This window comes from Mustela lutreola, chromosome 1 (assembly GCF_030435805.1).
Source record: "Mustela lutreola isolate mMusLut2 chromosome 1, mMusLut2.pri, whole genome shotgun sequence".
In the NCBI taxonomy this organism is placed as follows: Eukaryota; Metazoa; Chordata; class Mammalia; order Carnivora; family Mustelidae; genus Mustela; species Mustela lutreola.
The window spans coordinates 222302747-222323352 of NC_081290.1; the positions used below are offsets into that span (position 1 = coordinate 222302747).

The window sequence follows — 20606 nt, forward strand, 5'->3', positions numbered from 1 at the left end:
TGAGTTGTGGTTTCTGTTCTCAGAGAACTCAGTCTAATGGGAAAGATGGGCAGCTGCACAAATCACTGCAATTTGGTGTGATAAGTACAAAAAGGTAGCAAAGTGGTCAAGCGGGGTCAGGGATTGGCACTGAATTGCGATGCTTAAGTAGGGGAGAGGAGGTGTGATGTTAGGTTTTTTATCACAGTAGCGCTGTCCTCGAAGTTGTAAGGAAGGCAGTCCTGGGAACCGATGGAGGATTGACTTACTAGTTCTTGGGAAATGCCTGGTATTTAGGAAAGGGCAGTGTAGAGCATGATCCGAAGACACTAAGAGATCCTGCTTTGTCTCCCAGACCAGATTATCTTCTCCGAGAAGTGCTATCTGGGTCTGCATGACATCCGTGCAAAGCTCTAACCAGTACCTGCACTAGCTAACCTGCCCATACATGCGCTCACGTAGCCTGAGATCCTGTTTGGAACAGCAAAGAGCTGGATGGGTCTATCTTCCGCCATACCTCTCTGCAACTGTTGAGTTAATTGTGGTCTTAACCATGTGATGCCATTAAGGGTGTTAAGAAATATATCTACATATTTGGGAGAAGGCAGGAAAAGATCCAAATTACACAGTTATAAAGGAAGATAAAGGCATTAGCACAATACATATTGATCTCATATGTATGTGGGTATGTGTGTGTATGTATGTGAAATGAGTTGATAAATATCTGTGCAAGTACAGCAGGTAGCTCTAGAGAAAGGTGTAGCAACAGACGGCAGTGAGAGGGAAGGAAGAAGAGCTAACCTCTCAGTTTTTATCCTCTGTTTTTCCATGTAGTCCAAATATTGACAACATTCATGAACTTAATTTTGTGACTTAAGGAAGAAATAATTGCCCATGAAGCACTAAACACAGTGTCTGCCATGTGATGCCAATTAATAATTAATTGGCTCTTAGGATGGCAAGAAAACATGACCTGCCCTAAAAAATTTAAACCTGCATACAGTGTCGTATTGGTTGTTATAAATGATTGCTTTCCTCTGTCAAAAGGGATTTAAATAAATTTCCTAAATTATGATCAATAGATTTTAGATTAAATATATGTTCTGCTTATTTAATCATTTAGGATTTAATTATTTAGAGCTAAGTTTTGCCCCAAAGATACAGATGTAGTGAAAAGAAGGGACACATGCACCCAAAGTTCAGAGCAGCAATGCCCACAATAGCCAAACTGTGGAAGAAGCCAAGATGCCCTTCAGTAGACAAATGGATAAAGAAGATGTGGTTCATGTACACAATGGAATATTACTGAGCCATCAGATAGGATGAATACCCACCATTTGCACCAACATGGATGAAACTGGAGGGGATGATGCTGAGTGAAATACGTCAAGCAGAGAAAGACAATTGTCATATGGTTTTACTTATATGTGGAACATAAGGAATAGCATGAAGGACATTAGGAGAAGGAAGGGAAAAATGAAGGCGGTGGGGGGAGGTGGTGCGGAGGAATCAGAGAGGGAGAGGGAGACAAACTGTGAAAGACTGTGGCCTCTGGGAAACAAACTGAGGACTTTAGAGATGGAAGGGGTTTTGGGGGATGGGATAGCTGGGTGATGGATATTAAGGAGGGCACATGTTGAAATGAATTCTGGGTGTTATACACAAACAATGAATCATGGAACACTACATCAAAAACTAATGAAGTACTGTATGGTAACTAATGTTCCCTTAAAAAAAAAAAAAAAAAAAGGCTGTATTGAAGAGGGAGGCTTCCAAATCCAGATTACATAAGACTTTGCTTAGGCACCAGAAATTTCCAGTCAATTTTGATGGTTTTATCTTTAGAGTACTAAACGTTAAAAATACTTAGCATTCAGAGGCGCCTGGGTGGCTCAGTGGGTTAAGCCTCTGCCTTCAGCTCAGGTCATGATCTCAGGGTCCTGGGATCGAGCCCCACATCAGGCTCTCTGCTCAGCGGCAAGCCTGCTTCCCCCTCTTTCTCTGCCTGCCTCTCTGCCTACTTGTGATCTCTGTCAAATAAATAAATAAAATCTTTAAAAAAAATTTAGCATTCATAGGTTATTATCCAGTTATCTTCTTATAACTGAAAACCAAAGTTAAATCTTCTTTATGATATCCTACCCCATAATAATCAATAGATAGTCAGTAAATTGAATTTAAATTTAATTTGTGGAACTTTTTATTTTAAGAATTTGAAACACTGTAAGGGGATCATCTTTTATTATGTCCATTTAGTCATCCTTATTTTTATGAAAAATTATGAATAAATTAAATTGAAAATCAAATTGTTTTTTGAAATATGCTGAGGAAATACTTAATGATGAGTTTCTCTCTATAAAAGAACAATTTATAATTTGAATTAGCATTTAAAAAATTCTCTATGGTGAGTTTCTTTGCAATTAAAAGAACCATTTAAAATTTGAACTAACATTTTCACATTTATCTTGTGAGTGAATTGGCCTTCTTACCCACTAGATTCTGCTAAAGCAAGACACTGTATGCCAAGGAGATAGAACAAATTGTAATCAATAATATCAAAACTTCAAAAGCTTTTCCTTTTTACATGCTGATTGTGCTAATATCTTAAATCCTGTTTGTGCTGTCTTCATTTTTATTGGATTGACATAGGGAAAAAATATTTTTCCTATGAAAAAATAGTATGATATATACCTACATTTCCTTGATTTTTTTTAGACCCATGTGTTTCCAAAATATATTTACCCCCATTTCCAATGCCATTCTCTAGAAGCTCATTTAAATGTGTAATGCAGGGGCGCCTGGGTGGCTCAGTGGGTTAAAGCCTCTGCTTTCGGCTCAGGTCATGGTCTCAGGGTCCTGGGATCGAGCCCCGCATGGGGCTCTCTGCTCAGCGGGGAGCCTGCTTCCTCCTCTCTCTCTTTCTGCCTGCCTCTCTGCCTACTTGTGATCTGTCTGTCAAATAAATAAATAAAATCTTTTAAAAAAATGTGTAATGCATATTAGAGTTGATGAAGTTTGATATGGACTTTTTGTATTAAAGTTATAAGGCAAAATTGAAGTATGATCCCAAATGATCAGCCTCTAGCAACCCTCTAATTGCTAATTCCTTGGATATTTGTTTTGTTCATGGATCTTGGTGTTTTGTGGGTATTTTGTTTTGTTGGGTTTTTTTGCCCTCTTTTCTAAATTAAAGTTTAATTTTGAGGTAATCATATATTCATATACAGTTGTAATAAATATTATAGGAAGATCCCTGTAACGTTTACTCACAGTTCTCCCCAATGGTAACATTTTGTAAAACTAAAGCACATTCTCATAGCCAGGATATTGACATTGATGTAATCCATCAATCTAATTCTAGTTTTCTGAGTTTTCCTTGTACTGATCTGTGTGAGTGTATGTGAGTGTAGTCAAGTGTAGATCATTTTTTCACACGTTCGGTATCCATTACCAACAGTCAAGACAGCACATTTTCATCATCACAAGAATGCCCTGTGCTGCCTGTTTATAACCTCACATACCTCCTCCCCCATGGACTCTTCACATGTTGGGGATTTGATGGCAATATATTTTCTAGTTACATTTGGAGAAGTAACTGATTTGTCCTTTTCCTTTTGTCAATGTCTGCAAATAAATAATATTAAGCAACTGATCCCTCTGTGTTGATCATTCTGGGTTGTGCATCTCCCTGATACTTGGCAAAGGAACCAGCAACCGAGGCAGGTAGCTGCCTTGGCTATGCACCATTTCTCCTTTTCTGAAGGCACGGGACCATATCTACCATCTTTGTTTCCTTTTCCAGATTACGCTCGATTTGAGGCCAAAATCCATGACCTGCGCGAGCAGATGATGAACCACAGCATGAGCTCCGGGTCCGGGTCCCTGCGAACCAATCAGAAACGCTCCCTGTATGTCAGGTAGGCAACGGAGCATTTCTTACTGTGATCTGCACTTTGTGAGCAATCCAGCTTGGGGAGATAAAAGCAACACCTTGTAGCTATGGAACATGTGTTTTTATTAGTAGTTCATCACCATAAGACGTCAAGTTTAACCACTTTGAAGATGTTTTTGAAATGTTATTACATTACTTTTAACAAGTTGCTCTTTGAGAATGTTATGGTCCGGGGTCAAGTTCTCAGCACTGGTTGCAGTAAAAATAATGAAAAGAGATATTTTCATTCCTGATCATCTTAAATTCAATATATGGACCAAAACCTTAAACATTTTTTTACTGTCAATATATGAAGAAAATACTCTTGTCTCACCTCTTGATCTGCTTGATATATATTACATGAACTCAGTGTATTAATTGAAAATCAAAAGCACACTGCTAGAGACTTACATGCTTCTTCCCAGCAAGTGGAAAGACTTTCTTCCATGGTATCTCATGATCAGTTGTTTCTTAGACTATGAAAGATACCTGTTCCTTGCCTGACAAAATTCATCAATTCAGCTGGGGGAAAAAAAAAGTGACTGATTGGACTTGAAAAGCATTGCAGTCTTTCATCCCTATAGCTAACTATTGAGTAAGATTCATCATCGCTGAACTATAACGTGCACCTCTTCTTAATGCGAGCTTCCTATATTCCTTCCAAAATATACTTCATCAGTGCTGACTGTACTTTTTAAAGTAATATAAGTACTAACAACCAAAGGAGGGAAGTGATATCTAATACATTGTCAAGGTGAATCTATGGGCCAGACGAGGAAACATAGCCACCCTCACTGCATTCTCCTCTCCTCACTTGGCCCCAGAATCTGGTCTGACTTCCACCTAAGGTCATATCCTCCTCACATGAAATTTATTGTCTTTTTCTCACATGAAGGGTATGTTATGGATACTAAATTATGGACTTGAATTGATGTGCCCTGTTGATTCCACTTTGGCTATGAAGTTATCTTCTATGTGTATCAGGTAGGCACAGCAGGGCCAAGAAGGGAGCAGGATTCCAGATGGTGGCACGTTCTTGAGGGCCTTGAGTTGCTGGACCCCTAGAACAAGCATAGAGTCCCTCCTTATTCCAGGAGGTTCTAATAATTCAAAAGCCCAAGATTTAAGATAAAAACAGGATAAAACAAAGCGAAACTACTTTTGACTATTAATGTTCCAAATTTGACTGACTGAATTTCACAAGGTTATTTGGATATACTGCAGTGTAATCTGCAACAGGAACTATTAAGAACCACCCTGGAATGTGTCTTGTAGTGAAGTCACAGACGTGATGGAAAGTAGCTATTTCTTTTCTCCTCACTGGCTTCATGTTGCTGGTCTTTGTGATGCGAAATATTTTAAATCTTGAGATGTTTTAGTCTTGGATAGCAAATTGGAAAAAGCCAATTCGGTTAATAGGATAGAGAAAAATCAGTTAATGCAAATGAAATGGGTATATAGAATAACACTGGAAGGAAAAATTACCGTACTGTTATCTTATTAAAAAAATAGAATGAATAAAAATATTAATGTACTAGAAAAATTTTGCTGAAAATATACTGGTAATAGTTTAGTCTTTTGAATTAAGTTATGGACGGTTAGGAAAATTAAATTGGGTGATACAGTGATGGAATGTAAAGCTAGTGGACTTATTTTAAAGAGTAGTATTAATCAGACCCAAACCTTTATTCTCTAAAATGATAAATAAAAGTATGACATACAAAAGAGATCAAGACTTAAGGTAATAAAAAATCTTACCTTGTATCACATTCTAATAGTTGTAAATGGAATTGAAAGGAGGACCTCTTTTTTTTTTTTAATTTTTTATTTTTTATAAACATATATTTTTATCCCCAGGGGTACAGGTCTGTGAATCACCAGGTTTACACACTTCACAGCACTCACCAAAGCACATACCCTCCCCAATGTCCGTAATCCCACCCCGTTCTCCCAAACCCCCTCCCCCCAGCAACCCTCAGTTTGTTTTGTGAGATTAAGAGTCACTTATGGTTTGTCTCCCTCCCAATCCCATCTTGTTTCATTGATTCTTCTCCTACCCACTTAAGCCCCCATGTTGCATCACCACTTCCTCATATCAGGGAGATCATATGATAGTTGTCTTTCTCTGCTTGACTTATTTCGCTAAGCATGATACGCTCTAGTTCCATCCATGTTGTCGCAAATGGCAAGATTTCATTTCTTTTGATGGCTGCATAGTATTCCATTGTGTATATATACCACATCTTCTTGATCCATTCATCTGTTGATGGACATCTAGGTTCTTTCCATAGTTTGGCTATTGTGGACATTGCTGCTATAAACATTCGGGTGCATGTGTCCCTTTGGATCACTACATTTGTGTCTTTAGGGTAAATACCCAATAGTGCAATTGCTGGGTCATAGGGCAGTTCTATTTTCAACATTTTGAGGAACCTCCATGCTGTTTTCCAGAGTGGCTGCACCAGCTTGCATTCCCACCAACAGTGTAGGAGGGTTCCCCTTTCTCCGCATCCTCGCCAGCATCTGTCATTTCCTGACTTGTTGATTTTAGCCATTCTGATTGGTGTGAGGTGATATCTCATTGTGGTTTTGATTTGTATTTCCCTGATGCCGAGTGATATGGAGCACTTTTTCATGTGTCTGTTGGCCATCTGGATGTCTTCTTTGCAGAAATGTCTGTTCATGTCCTCTGCCCATTTCTTGATAGGATTATTTGTTCTTTGGGTGTTGAGTTTGCTAAGTTCTTTATAGATTCTGGACACTAGTCCTTTATCTGATATGTCGTTTGCAAATATCTTCTCCCATTCTGTCAGTTGTCTTTTGATTTTGTTAACTGTTTCCTTTGCTGTGCAAAAGCTTTTGATCTTGATGAAATCCCAATAGTTCATTTTTTCCCTTGCTTCCCTTGCCTTTTGCGTTGTTCCTAGGAAGATGTTGCTGCGGCAGAGGTCGAAGAGGTTGCTGCCCGTGTTCTCCTCAAGGATTTTGATGGATTCCTTTCTCACATTGAGGTCCTTCATCCATTTTGAGTCTATTTTTGTGTGTGGTGTAAGGAAATGGTCCAATTTCATTTTTCTGCATGTGGCTGTCCAATTTTCCCAGCACCATTTGTTGAAGAGGCTGTCTTTTTTCCATTGGACATTCTTTCCTGCTTTGTCGAAGATTAGTTGACCATAGATTTGAGGGTCTATTTCTGGGCTCTCTATTCTGTTCCATTGATCTATGTGTCTGTTTTTGTGCCAGTACCATGCTGTCTTGATGATGACAGCTTTGTAATAGAGCTTGAAGTCCGGAATTGTGATGCCACCAACGTTGGCTTTCTTTTTCAATATCCCTTTGGCTATTCGAGGTCTTTTCTGGTTCCATATAAATTTTAGCATTATTTGTTCCATTTCTTTGAAAAAGATGGATGGTACTTTGATAGGAATTGCATTAAATGTGTAGATTGCTTTAGGTAGCATAGACATTTTCACAATATTTATTCTTCCAATCCAGGAGCATGGAACATTTTTCCATTTCTTTGTGTCTTCCTCAATTTCTTTCATGAGTACTTTATAGTTTTCTGAGTATAGATTCTGTGTCTCTTTGGTTAGGTTTATTCCTAGGTATCTTATGGTTTTGGATGCAATTGTAAAAGGGATTGACTCCTTAATATCTCTTTCTTCTGTCTTGCTGTTGGTGTAGAGAAATGCAACTGATTTCTGTGCATTGATTTTATATCCTGACACTTTACTGAATTCCTGTATAAGTTCTAGCAGTTTTGGAGTGGAGTCTTTTGGGTTTTCCACATATAGTATCATATCATCTGTGAAGAGTGATAATTTGACTTCTTCTTTGCCGATTTGGATGCCTTTAATTTCCTTTTGTTGTCTGATTGCTGAGGCTAGGACCAAGGAGGACCTCTTTTAAATGAAACTTAAAAATTAAAAAAAAAAAAAAATAGCTGAAGCTTCCTGGGAAATTCTCCAGATGATCTCACCACTTTACAAATAATATGGTATTTGTTTTCCAAATGTATAATTATTAATACTTTAGTTAGTACCTAGAGGGCTGACCTTAGCATCTAAAGGACTCTTAGAGGCATAACATTGGAAGAGGTAGGGGACATGCATAGAGTAAAATCAGAGGAAAGAACTTTCAAGACCTCCCCCACCTCGGCCTTGTTCATACGATGTGCCTACCCCAACAACAGCAATGAAAAGGCAATCAAATAGAATGAACTAGCAAGGCCTAAGGGGAATTCTTACTAAAAATGATCCAGCAACTTTGTACCTTTGTCCCCCACTCTTTATTTTTTACAGAGGGGGGTGGGTTACACCAAATTTAGCTATAGGATTTTCATAGTGATGCTTGCTTTATCTAGAACACTGGAATAGGGCTTGTGCCAGTTGGTTGTACTTATTTTAGAAAGTCAACTAAGTTCCTCTCTCAAAATAAATGAGTAGCAGGATTTCTCTGATTATATAAATATCAGATGATAAGCATGTTTCTTTAATCTTAGAATGACATCCTGGAATATTATTCTGCTTAGCTTTATGGAAGTCTAGGGCTGGATGGAATCTTAGCCAACCCCAGGTCCACGGCTTAATTGACAGGACAGGAAACTGAGGCCCCAGGAGGGGAGAGATCTGCCACAGCTCTTTGGTGGCAGAGTCAGATCTTGTCCCTGCCTTCGCACTCCGCCTCCCGCGGGCTCAGCTTCTGCGGTATCAGCTGTTGAATGCACTTGAGCCGTGATTCCCAGTCCGCTTCTGGCAGCACAGCCCCCACCTCTTAGATGAAGAAATAGGTTAGCCAAGAGGAGAAACTCCAACATAAACCCCTTGGGGGGTTACACAGGATAAACTGCGCTGCAGGACATATGGGATTTCTTTAGTTTTATTGGTATTTTTCCATGAAGCCAAAACCTAAACCAGAAAGCTAACAGTCTCTCTTTGTTCTGTGATAAACAGTTTAGCTGGCTTGTAGAATATTTGTGCCACAAAACCACCCCTTCCCCTAGGAGTTGCCTCCTCTTCCTTACACACACACACACACACACACACACACACACACACACCCCACCCCCACCCCAGCTGTGTCTGAGAGGCTGTGTCTTCTCAGGATGCTGCAGGAGCTGGCCTCATTCCCTCACCAGAAGTAGTCCTCCCAGGTGATAGCAATTTGTTTGCCTTGAAGTGTCGAAAGGAGGGAGGGGGAATCCGCACATCCGAGCCAGGCAGGGTTTCAGACTTGAGCCAACCATCTCTATTTTCCAATCTCTTTGTAATTATTTTCCTTCTTTGAATCGTTTGTGTAAGGTGCCCAAAGTGCTTTGGTGGTGCTATGCAAATGGAGTTTATTGCTGCTTATGCTAACACTGTACCTGTTCTGTGTGAATGATTTGGATATATTTGATTTACTAGGCTCTTTGTATTGTGTATTTCCTGCATTGTGAAACATAGAGCTGTAGAACCTTAAAAGTAAATAAAATGTAAAAAATTTGAATAAAATATTTTTTCAAAATGCTCCACAAGTACATTTATGAATTCTTCAGACGTAGATGCGCTTGGGCTCCCGAGCCACCGCAATACAGATTTTTTTGCACGTGTTTCGAAGCTATGTGGGCAGATGGAGCTCTCCCTGCCTCTAAGATACGGGCTCTTACCTACCAGCTGGTGAATGCATCCCTATGACAGAGAACAAAGCTTTTCCTGCTACTAATAGGAATGGACCTTTACATTCAAATGCCACTAAGAAAGGTCAGAGATGCAGGTGCTTGAAATCACACAGAAGTGCAAACAGCTAAGGAAAGTGCCTTTCATAATATAAAGGAGAGCAGGAGTACCCAGGGCTTGAAGAATCAGGAGAGGAGGAAAGAAAAGCAGCCAAGTCCATCAATGGGAGTAAAAGATCACAGGAAAGAGTGAAGCCTGGCCCATGTTTATTAGTTAATCAAAGGTATCCATTTTGAGAGCTTAAGTGAATAATCTCTCTGTCTTGAATTTGGGTTTAAAGCCATTTGCTTTGATTTATTTGTACATTATCAAGCTGTTTTGGAGTGTATATTTTGTGCCAAGACCTATAATGGATACTGAGGACTCAGCCATAAAAGTCAAAGTTTCCTGTCATAAGAACCTTCCATCCAGTGGGAGAAACAGATGAGAAGAAGACGATCACAGTGCAGTGTGGTGTGAAAAATTATCTCTAGAAAGGCCTGACACCTTTAATTGCTTTGTAATGCAAAGATACCCAAATTGGTCTTTAAAGATCTTATGGGAGTTAACTTACACGTTTTCAAGTCTTTTTATTCAAAGTAAGGAAAACATTCTCCATCGTGTCCGAGTAAATACATAGACAAAGCTGGAAAACATATTTTTTATTAAATTGTGCTTTTTATGTAAAGTGGATTTTGTTGTGTTCCATTCTATTTGTCTCCCTTTAAAAAAGAAAAAAAAAAAATGAAGGCCACAACTCATCGACTTGATTTACTGACTCACTAATGGGTCACAATGTACAGCTTGCAGATGGAATAAACCAGAAGGGGCACTCTAGGCAGATGAGACACTGCATGCAGTCAGGAGAGCACACCTTCACTGCATTACATGGAGCAAATCTCTGGGCTGGTGCTTCAGCCATCTTGGTACAGAGGAGGAAGTGGAAGTCAAGGGAAATATTTGTCAAGCACCTTATGTGGGTCACCTGTTGTGCTTGTGGTGTTATACAACTGTTTTCCCATGTGGTTCTCCCAACCTCTTGAAGAGACAAGAAATGTTTCTTCCATTTTACAGATGAGAAAACTAAGATTCACAGAAATTATATAATGTCCCCAAGATCACAGAGTTAGACTGGATGTAAGCGTAGACCTTCAGGTCCTGTGTGGAGGGTAGTGGAGAACAGTGTGAAAGAGCACAGTTGCTGGATTCTGTCAGACAAAATGTGAATCTTGGTGTTGCCACTTACTAGCTCAAGTGACTTTGGACAGCTCAGTCTCTCTGGCCTTGGTTTCTCTATCTGTGAAATGAGAATAATAATAGGATACTATAAAGTGGTCATGAGGACTAAATAAAATAGAGAATTTAAATACCTGTCACGTAGGAAATAATGGTGATAATTAATTCACCATTGATTGAATAATGGTGAAATTAATTGGTGATATTTATCATATATTATAAAGGCAAACTTTCCCCTGCAGGACAGAGAGACCATAGAATTGGTCCTGAACAAACTACTGTTTTCTCAGCAGAGGGATGAGACACTTTTGTCCCTTTGCTTTCCTTCAGCAAGGGAAGGAGAACAGACTTTCTGGAGCCTTTTTACATTTTCGCTCCTCTAGACCCCATGAAGGCTGAAGGGAACCCCAGGATTGCAGGCTTCAGAATGCCCAGCTCTGTCAACTCACCAGACATCTCTCATACCCCACAAGAGTCTACCCAGAAGTGGAATCTGCAAAGTATTCAGCTGAAGCCACAGATGGGAGGAGTCACTGGGCTTACAGCTGGCCTCTTCATTTTGTCCTCGGTATCTCTAGCCCATGATTCTTCCACTTCTCCTCTGCATTCTTCACCCCCTCCAAACCCTCTGAATACCTCATGCTGCTTCCCGAGACAGCTTTTGCTTCAAAGGCTCTAATATGACAAATGCTCTTAGGTCTGCCTCCTGCCTCATTGTTTAACATGAGGCTTTCGTACATTGATTCCTCAGTGCACTGATTCTTGCATTCAGTAAACATGGTTTAAATACATTCCTACAGTGTACCAGTCTGTGGTAGATGTTAAGGATACAGAGATGAGTAAGAACACACACCTCCTTCCCTCCGAAGTCCCATAGTCCGTATATGTAGGCCTGTCAAATAGTGGGCAGATCATTACTCCCTGATACCTCACGTGTTATATGCTTTACAATTGTTATCCTTTTTTAATCTTTGCAGTACGCCTATTAGGCTTCCTACAATGCCACCTGGCCAGAAGACCACTGGTGTTTAAAACTCATCTGTTAAAATACTGATCACTCTAGTCTTTATTAAGTTTTCATGGTAAAGGCTCTCAAAATGGAAACACCATTCAGTACTAGACCTGCAAATTCCAGTTAATGTCTTCATTTTATAATAATAATAATAATAATATTTATTATCATTTTATAAATTATTATTATTTTATTATGCCCTTAGTGCCATATACCACAGTGCTTGGCATAAAGAAGTTTCCTTAGTAAATATTTGCTGAATGAATTAATTCCTAGACACTCATTCCTAGGCAGATGAAAAAGAAAAAAAGTAGAATTTAAGTCAAGATCTTTAAACAACCAGTCCTATCAAGTTCGATACCAACTGGGCTGCCACCAGGTCCATGGAGTCCATGGTCACGTCCTGAGAACACAAGCATTACTTCCTGGTGCTGGGATTTCCAGGAAACATCTGGCACTACAGGACCTTTCAGGCCGCTTCATTTATCTGCTTTACTCTGTGACTCTCTTTAAACTGGGGGCTAATTCAGTAATAGATTTAGACCAACACACACAGCCAATACCCTCTTAATGAGTGGACTTTGGGTCTCATTCTCAATACCCCTAGTCTTCCAATTGGAAGTTACATAAAGGACGGTCTTGAGACAACAAATTCCACTCAGGATTCTTTATCCTGATGGGTTTTTGTTCTAGGGGAAGGATGTTCTCACCTGATTGATTCTGTTGGGTAGGGAAAGCTACATCATCACATGGGTAAGAGACTCTGGTCTTTTTTTCTTTAAACAGTAGCATACCCTTCCCCTCTACTTCCTGCTGCAGTGTTCTGCCGGTCAGTAACCCGGGGGTGGTAAGGAAGAATGTCAAATGGAGCCTGTCAGGGGACTTCCTTCCAGTATGAAACTGCTTCTGATTTCACACGGCTATGGATTTCCCGGAGACATTTAAGACAAAGCCATGAAATCTGTGGACTTATCATAAGTCAGGATTTTACCTTCCTTCCCTCCAGACTTACACCCAGCATGTGCTCAGCCGCGTTCCCAGAGGACCTATTACACTCATCTGCTAGTACCAACACCGTTCTAGCCCAGGGCTGGCTGACGGTGGCGTTTGTATTACTTCTCAGTCATTCACTCGTATACTCTTATTTAGCAAAAGCATCATTTATTCATTCAGAAAGATGCTGTATTACAACAAAAAAGGAAGTCTGAACTGCTTGGATTCAGATTTCTTATCTCTCTTAGAATCTTATTGAGAGAGTCATGACCAAGTATGTGAAACAGTTGAACAGGATGAAGCAGAAAGTCTAGAGAAAGTCTAGACTTGGGAAACCAGAAGGGGTCTGGAGAAGGTACTGTAGTGTCTGGGTGGCCTGCGTATGCCACACTGGAAGGCCAGAGCTCATGTGCCCGGACTTCACTCCTGACTTTCCACACCACAGTGCTGTGCCACGTAGGATTACTAACTCCATTCTACAGAAGATCAACAGTGTAGAGGCTCACAGAGGCTTAAAAAACCACTTACGCAAGGTGCTCTGTGGCCAAGACGTATTCTTTACCCTGATGTATCTCTCAGTGAAGCCCGTGAGTGGATTGTCCTTTGATACAGTAAAGATGAAGTTGACCCTGGCAGGGCACAGGTTAAACTCATATCGATCACCCTTCCATTTGGTTTACTCTCTATACTGATTTTCTCTCAATAGACCTGGCTTCTGGTCCAGGCTTCAAAGTTTACCGATCGCTAAAACAGAATTCTCATTTATGAAATGCATCTAATGCCTCGTTTACAGTCTTGTTGTTAGGATTAAGTAAAACTAAGTCTATAAGAGAGCCCGCCAGATGGGACTCATTAGGTAAAGGGGAGGGCCTGTTACCCCTGTAAGTGCTCAGAGCCTACCTCCAAAGCCAGTGCCTCCTTTGAAGCAGAATAGAATTCGATTCTTCATTTATACTTTGAGACTCATTAGCATTATGCTCACTCTTTCAGGCATTTGCATTTTTAATTACATCTTTAATTGTGGAATAAAAGGCTTTGTCTTCAGGCAGCTAATTTTATGCCAGAAATAGAAAGGAGGAGGAGTCACTGGGGATCTGGGGGAGTTTTCTCCTTCTCTGGAAATCACAGCTTGGCCCTGATTTTAAAAGGTTTTTAATTTTTAGATTTCTATGGAAAGAAGGACAAAAGATACATGGGTGGCCTTTCCATTGACCATTATGCCAAAGTCTAGAATCTTTTTTTCCCTCTACCTCTATGCCAAGATCTAGAATCCAGGTATCATATTTTTATTAATGGTGCACCCTAATTCATTCACTCGCTCATTCATTCATCCAGAAACCCTTTTTTGAGCCATAACTACCCACTTCATACTGCACTGTGCTCTGTGGATAAAAAGATTAGTAGGACATCTCTTCTGTCTTAAGGTGTTCAAGGGTCATGCTACCACCTAGATTCTGCCCTCTGCCCCCTCATCTCTAGAGGAGGTGTCCATCCCTTTAGACCAAAATTACTGCCTCCTACAACAATCCAGATAGCTTTAGCCAGAAGAGAGAGCAGAACATTAAAAGATGGGACACAGAATGCTCACAGGAGGGACAGGTGATAAGCGAGGGCACAGAAGAATTGAGGAAAACTTACCTGAAATCATGAGGTTAGGGTAGGAGGATAGGAGTAGACTCTAGCTGTTTGCTCTTTAATCTCAATGCCCAGTACATTATAGGAATTCGGTAAATACTTGTTGAATGAACTCTTTGAGTGGCAGTTGAAGATGGTGATTAGGGATTAAGAAAATCATCAACAACTCAATGCTGGCCAAGTGAGCTCCTGCCCCTCTGTGTTCCCTTGAACCACACAAACTTCTCTCTTCAATCCTTCTCGTGCTCTCTGCTTCCTACCAGTTGATTCTCCTGTCCCCTCCACTGGACTGGATGGGGCTCACCTCTCTCAGATGGAGATTTGCTTGGTTACAGCACAGTCTGGCATATGGTAACTGCTGACTCAGTCCAGTGAATGAATTATGGATGTCCCAAGATTGGAGAGCATTTAACTTTAATTAAAATTTTACTTGATTACCTCATTGCTTGCAAATGGTACCCTGCCCAACAAAGGTCTTTGTGCCTTTGTGATCATATGACTAACCAGCCCGGTTAAGTAGTTGATAATCATCTCAGGCTAGTTTGGGTGTTTTTTAACCATTTAGCCAAACAAATGCCATATTTAATATAGGTAGAATTGAACTTCAACTTCATTTTCCCTTTTATTATAAACCAGTAATAACTAACAATAACAAACATAGGCAAATGCTTTTAAAATACTTAATCATACCCATAATAAATTACAAATTACAATTGCATCATACTCTGGGCAAGCAGTTTGGAAAGCACCTCATGTGGGTTATTTTATTTAATTCTCAGAAAAACCCTGTGAAATAGGTGCTGGGTTTTTTTGTCCCCATTGTAAAGAAGAGAAAATGGAGGCCACTTTTAAAGTTTACCCATAAGAAGCTATGATGAGACTAGAATCTAAGCATGTTGTCTTGTGCCCCTACCTGCAGTGCCATGTGACTTTCTAGAAGGATTGTCAGGGATTTAATTCAATTTGATATGGTACGTCTGTTAAGTCGGTCTTGTTTCCCAACAGTTTTTGGCTAAGGAATCTGAGGCTCAGAATATTATCCCTATCCTTTTCTCTAAGGATAGAATAGTGCCAGGACTTTGACTCAGTCCACTTGCTTCAAAGATGTGTAAACACACATCTCACATGTGTCTTTGTCTAGTGTTTGCTTTGTGTTTCATTTACTGCCATGTTATGTAGCACATAATTTTTATAGAACTACTTTTGCTTTGTGAATGTTGTATAGGCAGTTGAATAACCTCATCACCCTAGATCTGGTGCCCCCATTTGAGGACACACAGAGCATGTGGCTTTGTGATTAAATTGAGTGAGTCCATGCTGAGGTATGGCAATTCCAACTGGGTGAACAAGGTTCGTGCCCCTCCTTGGCTCAGACAAATTCTGCAGCCTGTGTAACACATCAAGGAACACAACTGAAATGCCTGTCACACATAGAGCCCCACCTTTTGGGGGACCTGCAGCCTCACACCCACTACCACTGCATACCCACTACCAGCCACGCAATGTGTGGAGCCTGGTGCAAAGTACAAAGGTGCAGCTTCTTGTTCAAAATTGAATAATATCAAGATAGTGAGACCAGACCCCAATACTCCAGCACAGGACATGGGTCCCACACCTAGGAAGCCAGTCCTGCTGACACCTGGGTTAAGACATTTGGCTCAAAGCTCAAAGCATGTATGTTTTTCTTAGTAAAGCATGTAGTACGTGAAACTATGAAGTCAGCATTGAGAACGTTTTCAAGGATCCAAGTTTTGTCTTTTACCTGCAAGAGTACTTTATATAAATTATCTTAATGTCTGAATTTATGATCTGCAGAAACACTCTGTGCCAACCCTCTTAATGCCCAAGAAACTTTAAATTCCCACTTGCTCTGAGCTTTCAACAGTGAACTTTGAGTCATCTCTCTCCGCCAAAGTAAATCTTCCCAGAAGCTAAGTAGTGTCATTATTTCACATTTATTTAGCACCAGCAGTACATTTTCGTCTTCCTGTTCCACAAGTTTCTGCCCCCCTTCCTTTGTTCCTTGGGCCTAAATTTTTAAGAAAATGCACAGAAGTTTTTCAGAGAACTTTGGAAATCTCTTGAACCTGTGGGTATTGGTGTCCTTTCCAGGTGTCATTTTCTAAATGCAAAGGCTGTAGGACTTCCAGATTCCCCTGACCAGCAATATTAGAATTAAAAAAAAAAAACACACACACACACAAAAAATCGGGGACCTGACATGGGATTGACAACCTGATTTCACCACATAAGAATTTTAAAGATAATAAATACATACAGATACAAATTATCATATATATTTTTAGTTTATTACTCTTTATTTGCTACCATTTTATGTGAGAGAGGGCACTTTAATGCCCAAAGAAAAATAAGAACATAATAGGAGCATCAGGAAAAGTACTCCAAATTTTGAAATTTATATTTTTAAAACCTTGCTAGATGAATCTCCATATTTCCGCTGTCCATATAATCCTAACTCATCCCTGAAAAAATTAATGATGCCTTCATTAATTCTTTTTAAATATTTTTAAATTATTATTTTTTTAATATTTTATTTATTTATTTGACAGACATCAGAGAGGCAGAGAGGGGGAGAGAGGCAGAGAGGCAGGCAGAGAGAGAGAGAGGGGGAAGCAGGCTCTCTGATGAGCAGAGAGTCCCATGCAGGGCTCCATCCCAGGATCCTGGGATCATGACCTGACCTGAAGGCAGAGGCTTTAACTTACTGAGCCACCCAGGTGCCCAATTCTTTTTTTTTTTTTTTTTTTTAAGATTTTATTTATTTATTTGACACACAGAGATCACAGATAGGCAGAGAGGCAGGCAAAGAGAGAGCAGGAAGCAGGCTCCTGGCTGAGCAGACAACCCGATGCAGGGCTCCATCCCAGGACCCCAGCATCATGACCTAAGCTGAAGACAGAGGCTCTAACCCATTGAGCCAGCCAGGTACCCTCATTAATTCTTAATCCTGGATCTTTTGGTCCAATCTGAATGATTCAAAAATGCTTGGGATGCACTTTTGAATTTTGTTTTTTCTTGATAAAATATATTATCTTTTAGATTGGCTTTTTCCTCATGTGTTTTCTTTATCTTTTATATAATTTTCTCAATAAGTAGGAAGCCCAAACCTATGCTTTGTGATACACTGATGCTCTTTCGTGATGCGTATTAAAAGGTAAGAGGGAATTTCCCCTCATCAAAGTTACCTTCATTATTTTTTAAATTCTCCTGTCATGTATTGACATTTGTGTCATTGTTTATTCATTTTAAAAATAGTCTCTTTTAAAAAAGTATCATTGTAATTATAGTATCTTCCATTGTATTTTAAAACTTTTTTAGGCTGTTATCATTTCAGGCCAGATTGCTTGTTTCATGTGCCATCTCCACTTTAATTTTCCTAAAAATAGAAATTTGGCCTTTCAGATTTGGGATCCTACACTTAAAAAAGAAAAAAAGAATCTGGTTCCATGGGTAAAATGCTGATAAAATGTGATGCTAACTGAATAGAACTTTACAATAAATAGGATATTTGGTAGCCACTAGTGACCTCTATTTTAAAAATACAAATTCTCATGTACATTAACTCTAGTTAGTTCTTACTCTCCAGATAAAGCTCTTAAACCAGTTCTGGTGGCAGCTGAACTGTTGCATCCCCTTCTTCCTATCAAGGAGAACTCTTGAGTTAGTCATCATGGAGCTATCTCTATGTTTCTGGTTGCTGTGAAGCCAGGTCAATGAGGAGTTTCTGCATTTTCTAAAAAGCTTATGTTGAATGAATCCCACTGTGGGCTCTTTATCAAATGACATTTTTCTATTTTCCTAAAATTCCTTGTTCTGCCCCTTCCCTCTTAAATCGATGTTCCATATTGCTTCCACCTCCACAACACACTACAGTCCTCTCCTAAGTCCTTGATTATATAATGGATTCAGGTATCCTGAGGATAAGATGGTGATAAGAATTTATATTTCATAATATCTATGAGGGAGTGTCATTATTATCCCCATTATACAGTTAATGAAACCGAGGTTAGTTCATTTATGTTAACAGCAAAGAAGAAGGAAAACAAGCTCAATTTTGTCTGCCAAATCTCTGTTCTTAACCTTAATGTCCAGGTTTTCTAGAAATCCCCATTTTCTAGATTTCATATATGCTCCTTCATTCGTATTGGTATTTAAAATTGTTATAGAAAGTACTGTAAGTTTTATACTAGGACATATAGTCATTTAACATATAATTTATCTCCCTCAATAATAACTAAGTGCCTTAAAGAATAATATGGAGTGATGAGTATGGATTGATGATGGCTCACATTTGATCCATAGAGTCACATCCTTCATATACCAAGCATTCACAGTGAAGAGACTTGAGTTTTCTGGCTGTGGGCCGCTGCATACAGTAGGGGAGGCTTGCAAGACCTTTTGACTAACTTATAGCAAGTATGAAAGGGTGTAATGTAAATTTAAGTTTTTCTTAAGTAACTATTAATTATAGGAGACTGTGAGAAAAGAAACTCACAGTCCTATCTCTCTCATAAACAGAAGATCAAGAAATCAAAATTAAATATTAACTTATAAAGGATAATGTATGCACAGAATGCACAAAACTTCTGTTCATCAAAAGATACCATGAATAGGATGAAAGTGTAAGAGCATAGTAGAAGATTTGTAATAAACATACGTGGCAAAGGAATTATAACCAGAATATCTAAAGAACTACCACAAGACATTAAGCAAGAGATAGAAACTATATTTTTTTAAATGGTCAAAAGACTTGAACAGATATTTCATGAAAGAGGAGATATATAAATGGTCAGTTCCCACATGAAATGGTATTTATCTCATTAGTCATCAGGAAATATAAATTAAAATATTAACAGCAAGCATGTAGAGACTTTCATGTGTTGCTCATGGGAGGTAAATTCTTTTGACCACATTGATAAACTGTTAGTATTTATTGTTGTTAAACATATTATACTCTGTGATTCATTGCTAGGTATATACACAATGGAAGTATTTATATAAGTTCAACAAAAATCCATAGAAGAATGCTTACGGCTGCATTGTTTGTAATAGCCTAGTCCTGGAAATAATCCAGCTGTCTACCAACAATAGAATAGATAAATAAGTTATGGCATATTTATGCAAGGGAATATTGTACAGCAATGAAAATGAACAGTTGCTGTGTACAACAGCAGATAAGAATCTTGCAAATACAGTGAAAGAAGCCATGCAAAATATTATGTATATTAGTTTTCTATGCTGCTCTACCAAATTACCACACATTTAGTGGCTTTAAAAACCATAAATGTATTATCTTATAGTTCTATAAATTTTAAGTTCTTTACAGGTCTTACCAGATTGAAACCAAGGTATGATCAGGCTATGTTCCTTTCTGGAGGCCCACGGTGAGGATATGCTTCCTTCTTATGAGAGTTTCTGGTAGAATTCCATTCCTTACCATTGTAAGACCACAGTCTCTGCTGTCCTGCTGGCTGTCAGGTGGAGGGCCATGCTCAGCTTCTAGAGGCTGCCGCATTCCATGGCTAGTAGCCCTTTTTTTCCTATGGTATATGCCAGGAACATTGAGATGATGCCTTCTCACTTGCACCTCTCTGGCTTACCCAAACAGGTTCTCTGCTTTTAAAGACTCATGTGATTAGGTCAGGCCACCCAGATAACCCAACATGATCTCCCTGTTTCAAGGTCCCTCACCTTAGTCACACCTAGAAGGTCCTTACTCTATGTAAGTTACATATTCACAGATTTCAAGGATTAGGTCATGGGCGCTCTATGGTGCCAACCTTCTACAACAATATGATTGCATTTGTAAAACCCTCAAAAACAAGCAAAATTATCCTATGGTGATAGAAGAGAGTGGATTACCTTTGGGATCACATTCCTGAATGTAGACTAGGAATAGTAATATCCATTTTGAAGGGTTCTTGCAAGTATTAAATCCAACAAAAGTGTCGGTGGCCTTGAAAAGTGTCTGTCATGAGATAAATACAGTATTTGCTATTTCCTATTTCCTTCTTATCTCCTTCCCCCAACTTCATCCTATCACCTGTAAAAATACAGGATAGGATATTTTGAAAACTTGCAAACTTCTGACACTTCTGGCCTG

The 20606-nt window shown here is 39.3% G+C and overlaps 1 protein-coding gene across 21 annotated transcripts in view; it reads left to right on the forward strand.

Annotated features, from left to right (window-relative positions):
* Positions 1–20606, forward strand: part of DLG2 (discs large MAGUK scaffold protein 2) — a 1588988-nt gene that overhangs the window by 1436344 nt on the left and 132038 nt on the right. For all 21 annotated transcript variants that reach the window (XM_059187674.1, XM_059187632.1, XM_059187635.1 and 18 more), the window contains one exon: positions 3782–3896. In XM_059187674.1, the coding sequence (XP_059043657.1) occupies positions 3782–3896 (115 nt within the window). The remainder of the gene's footprint in view (positions 1–3781; positions 3897–20606) is intronic.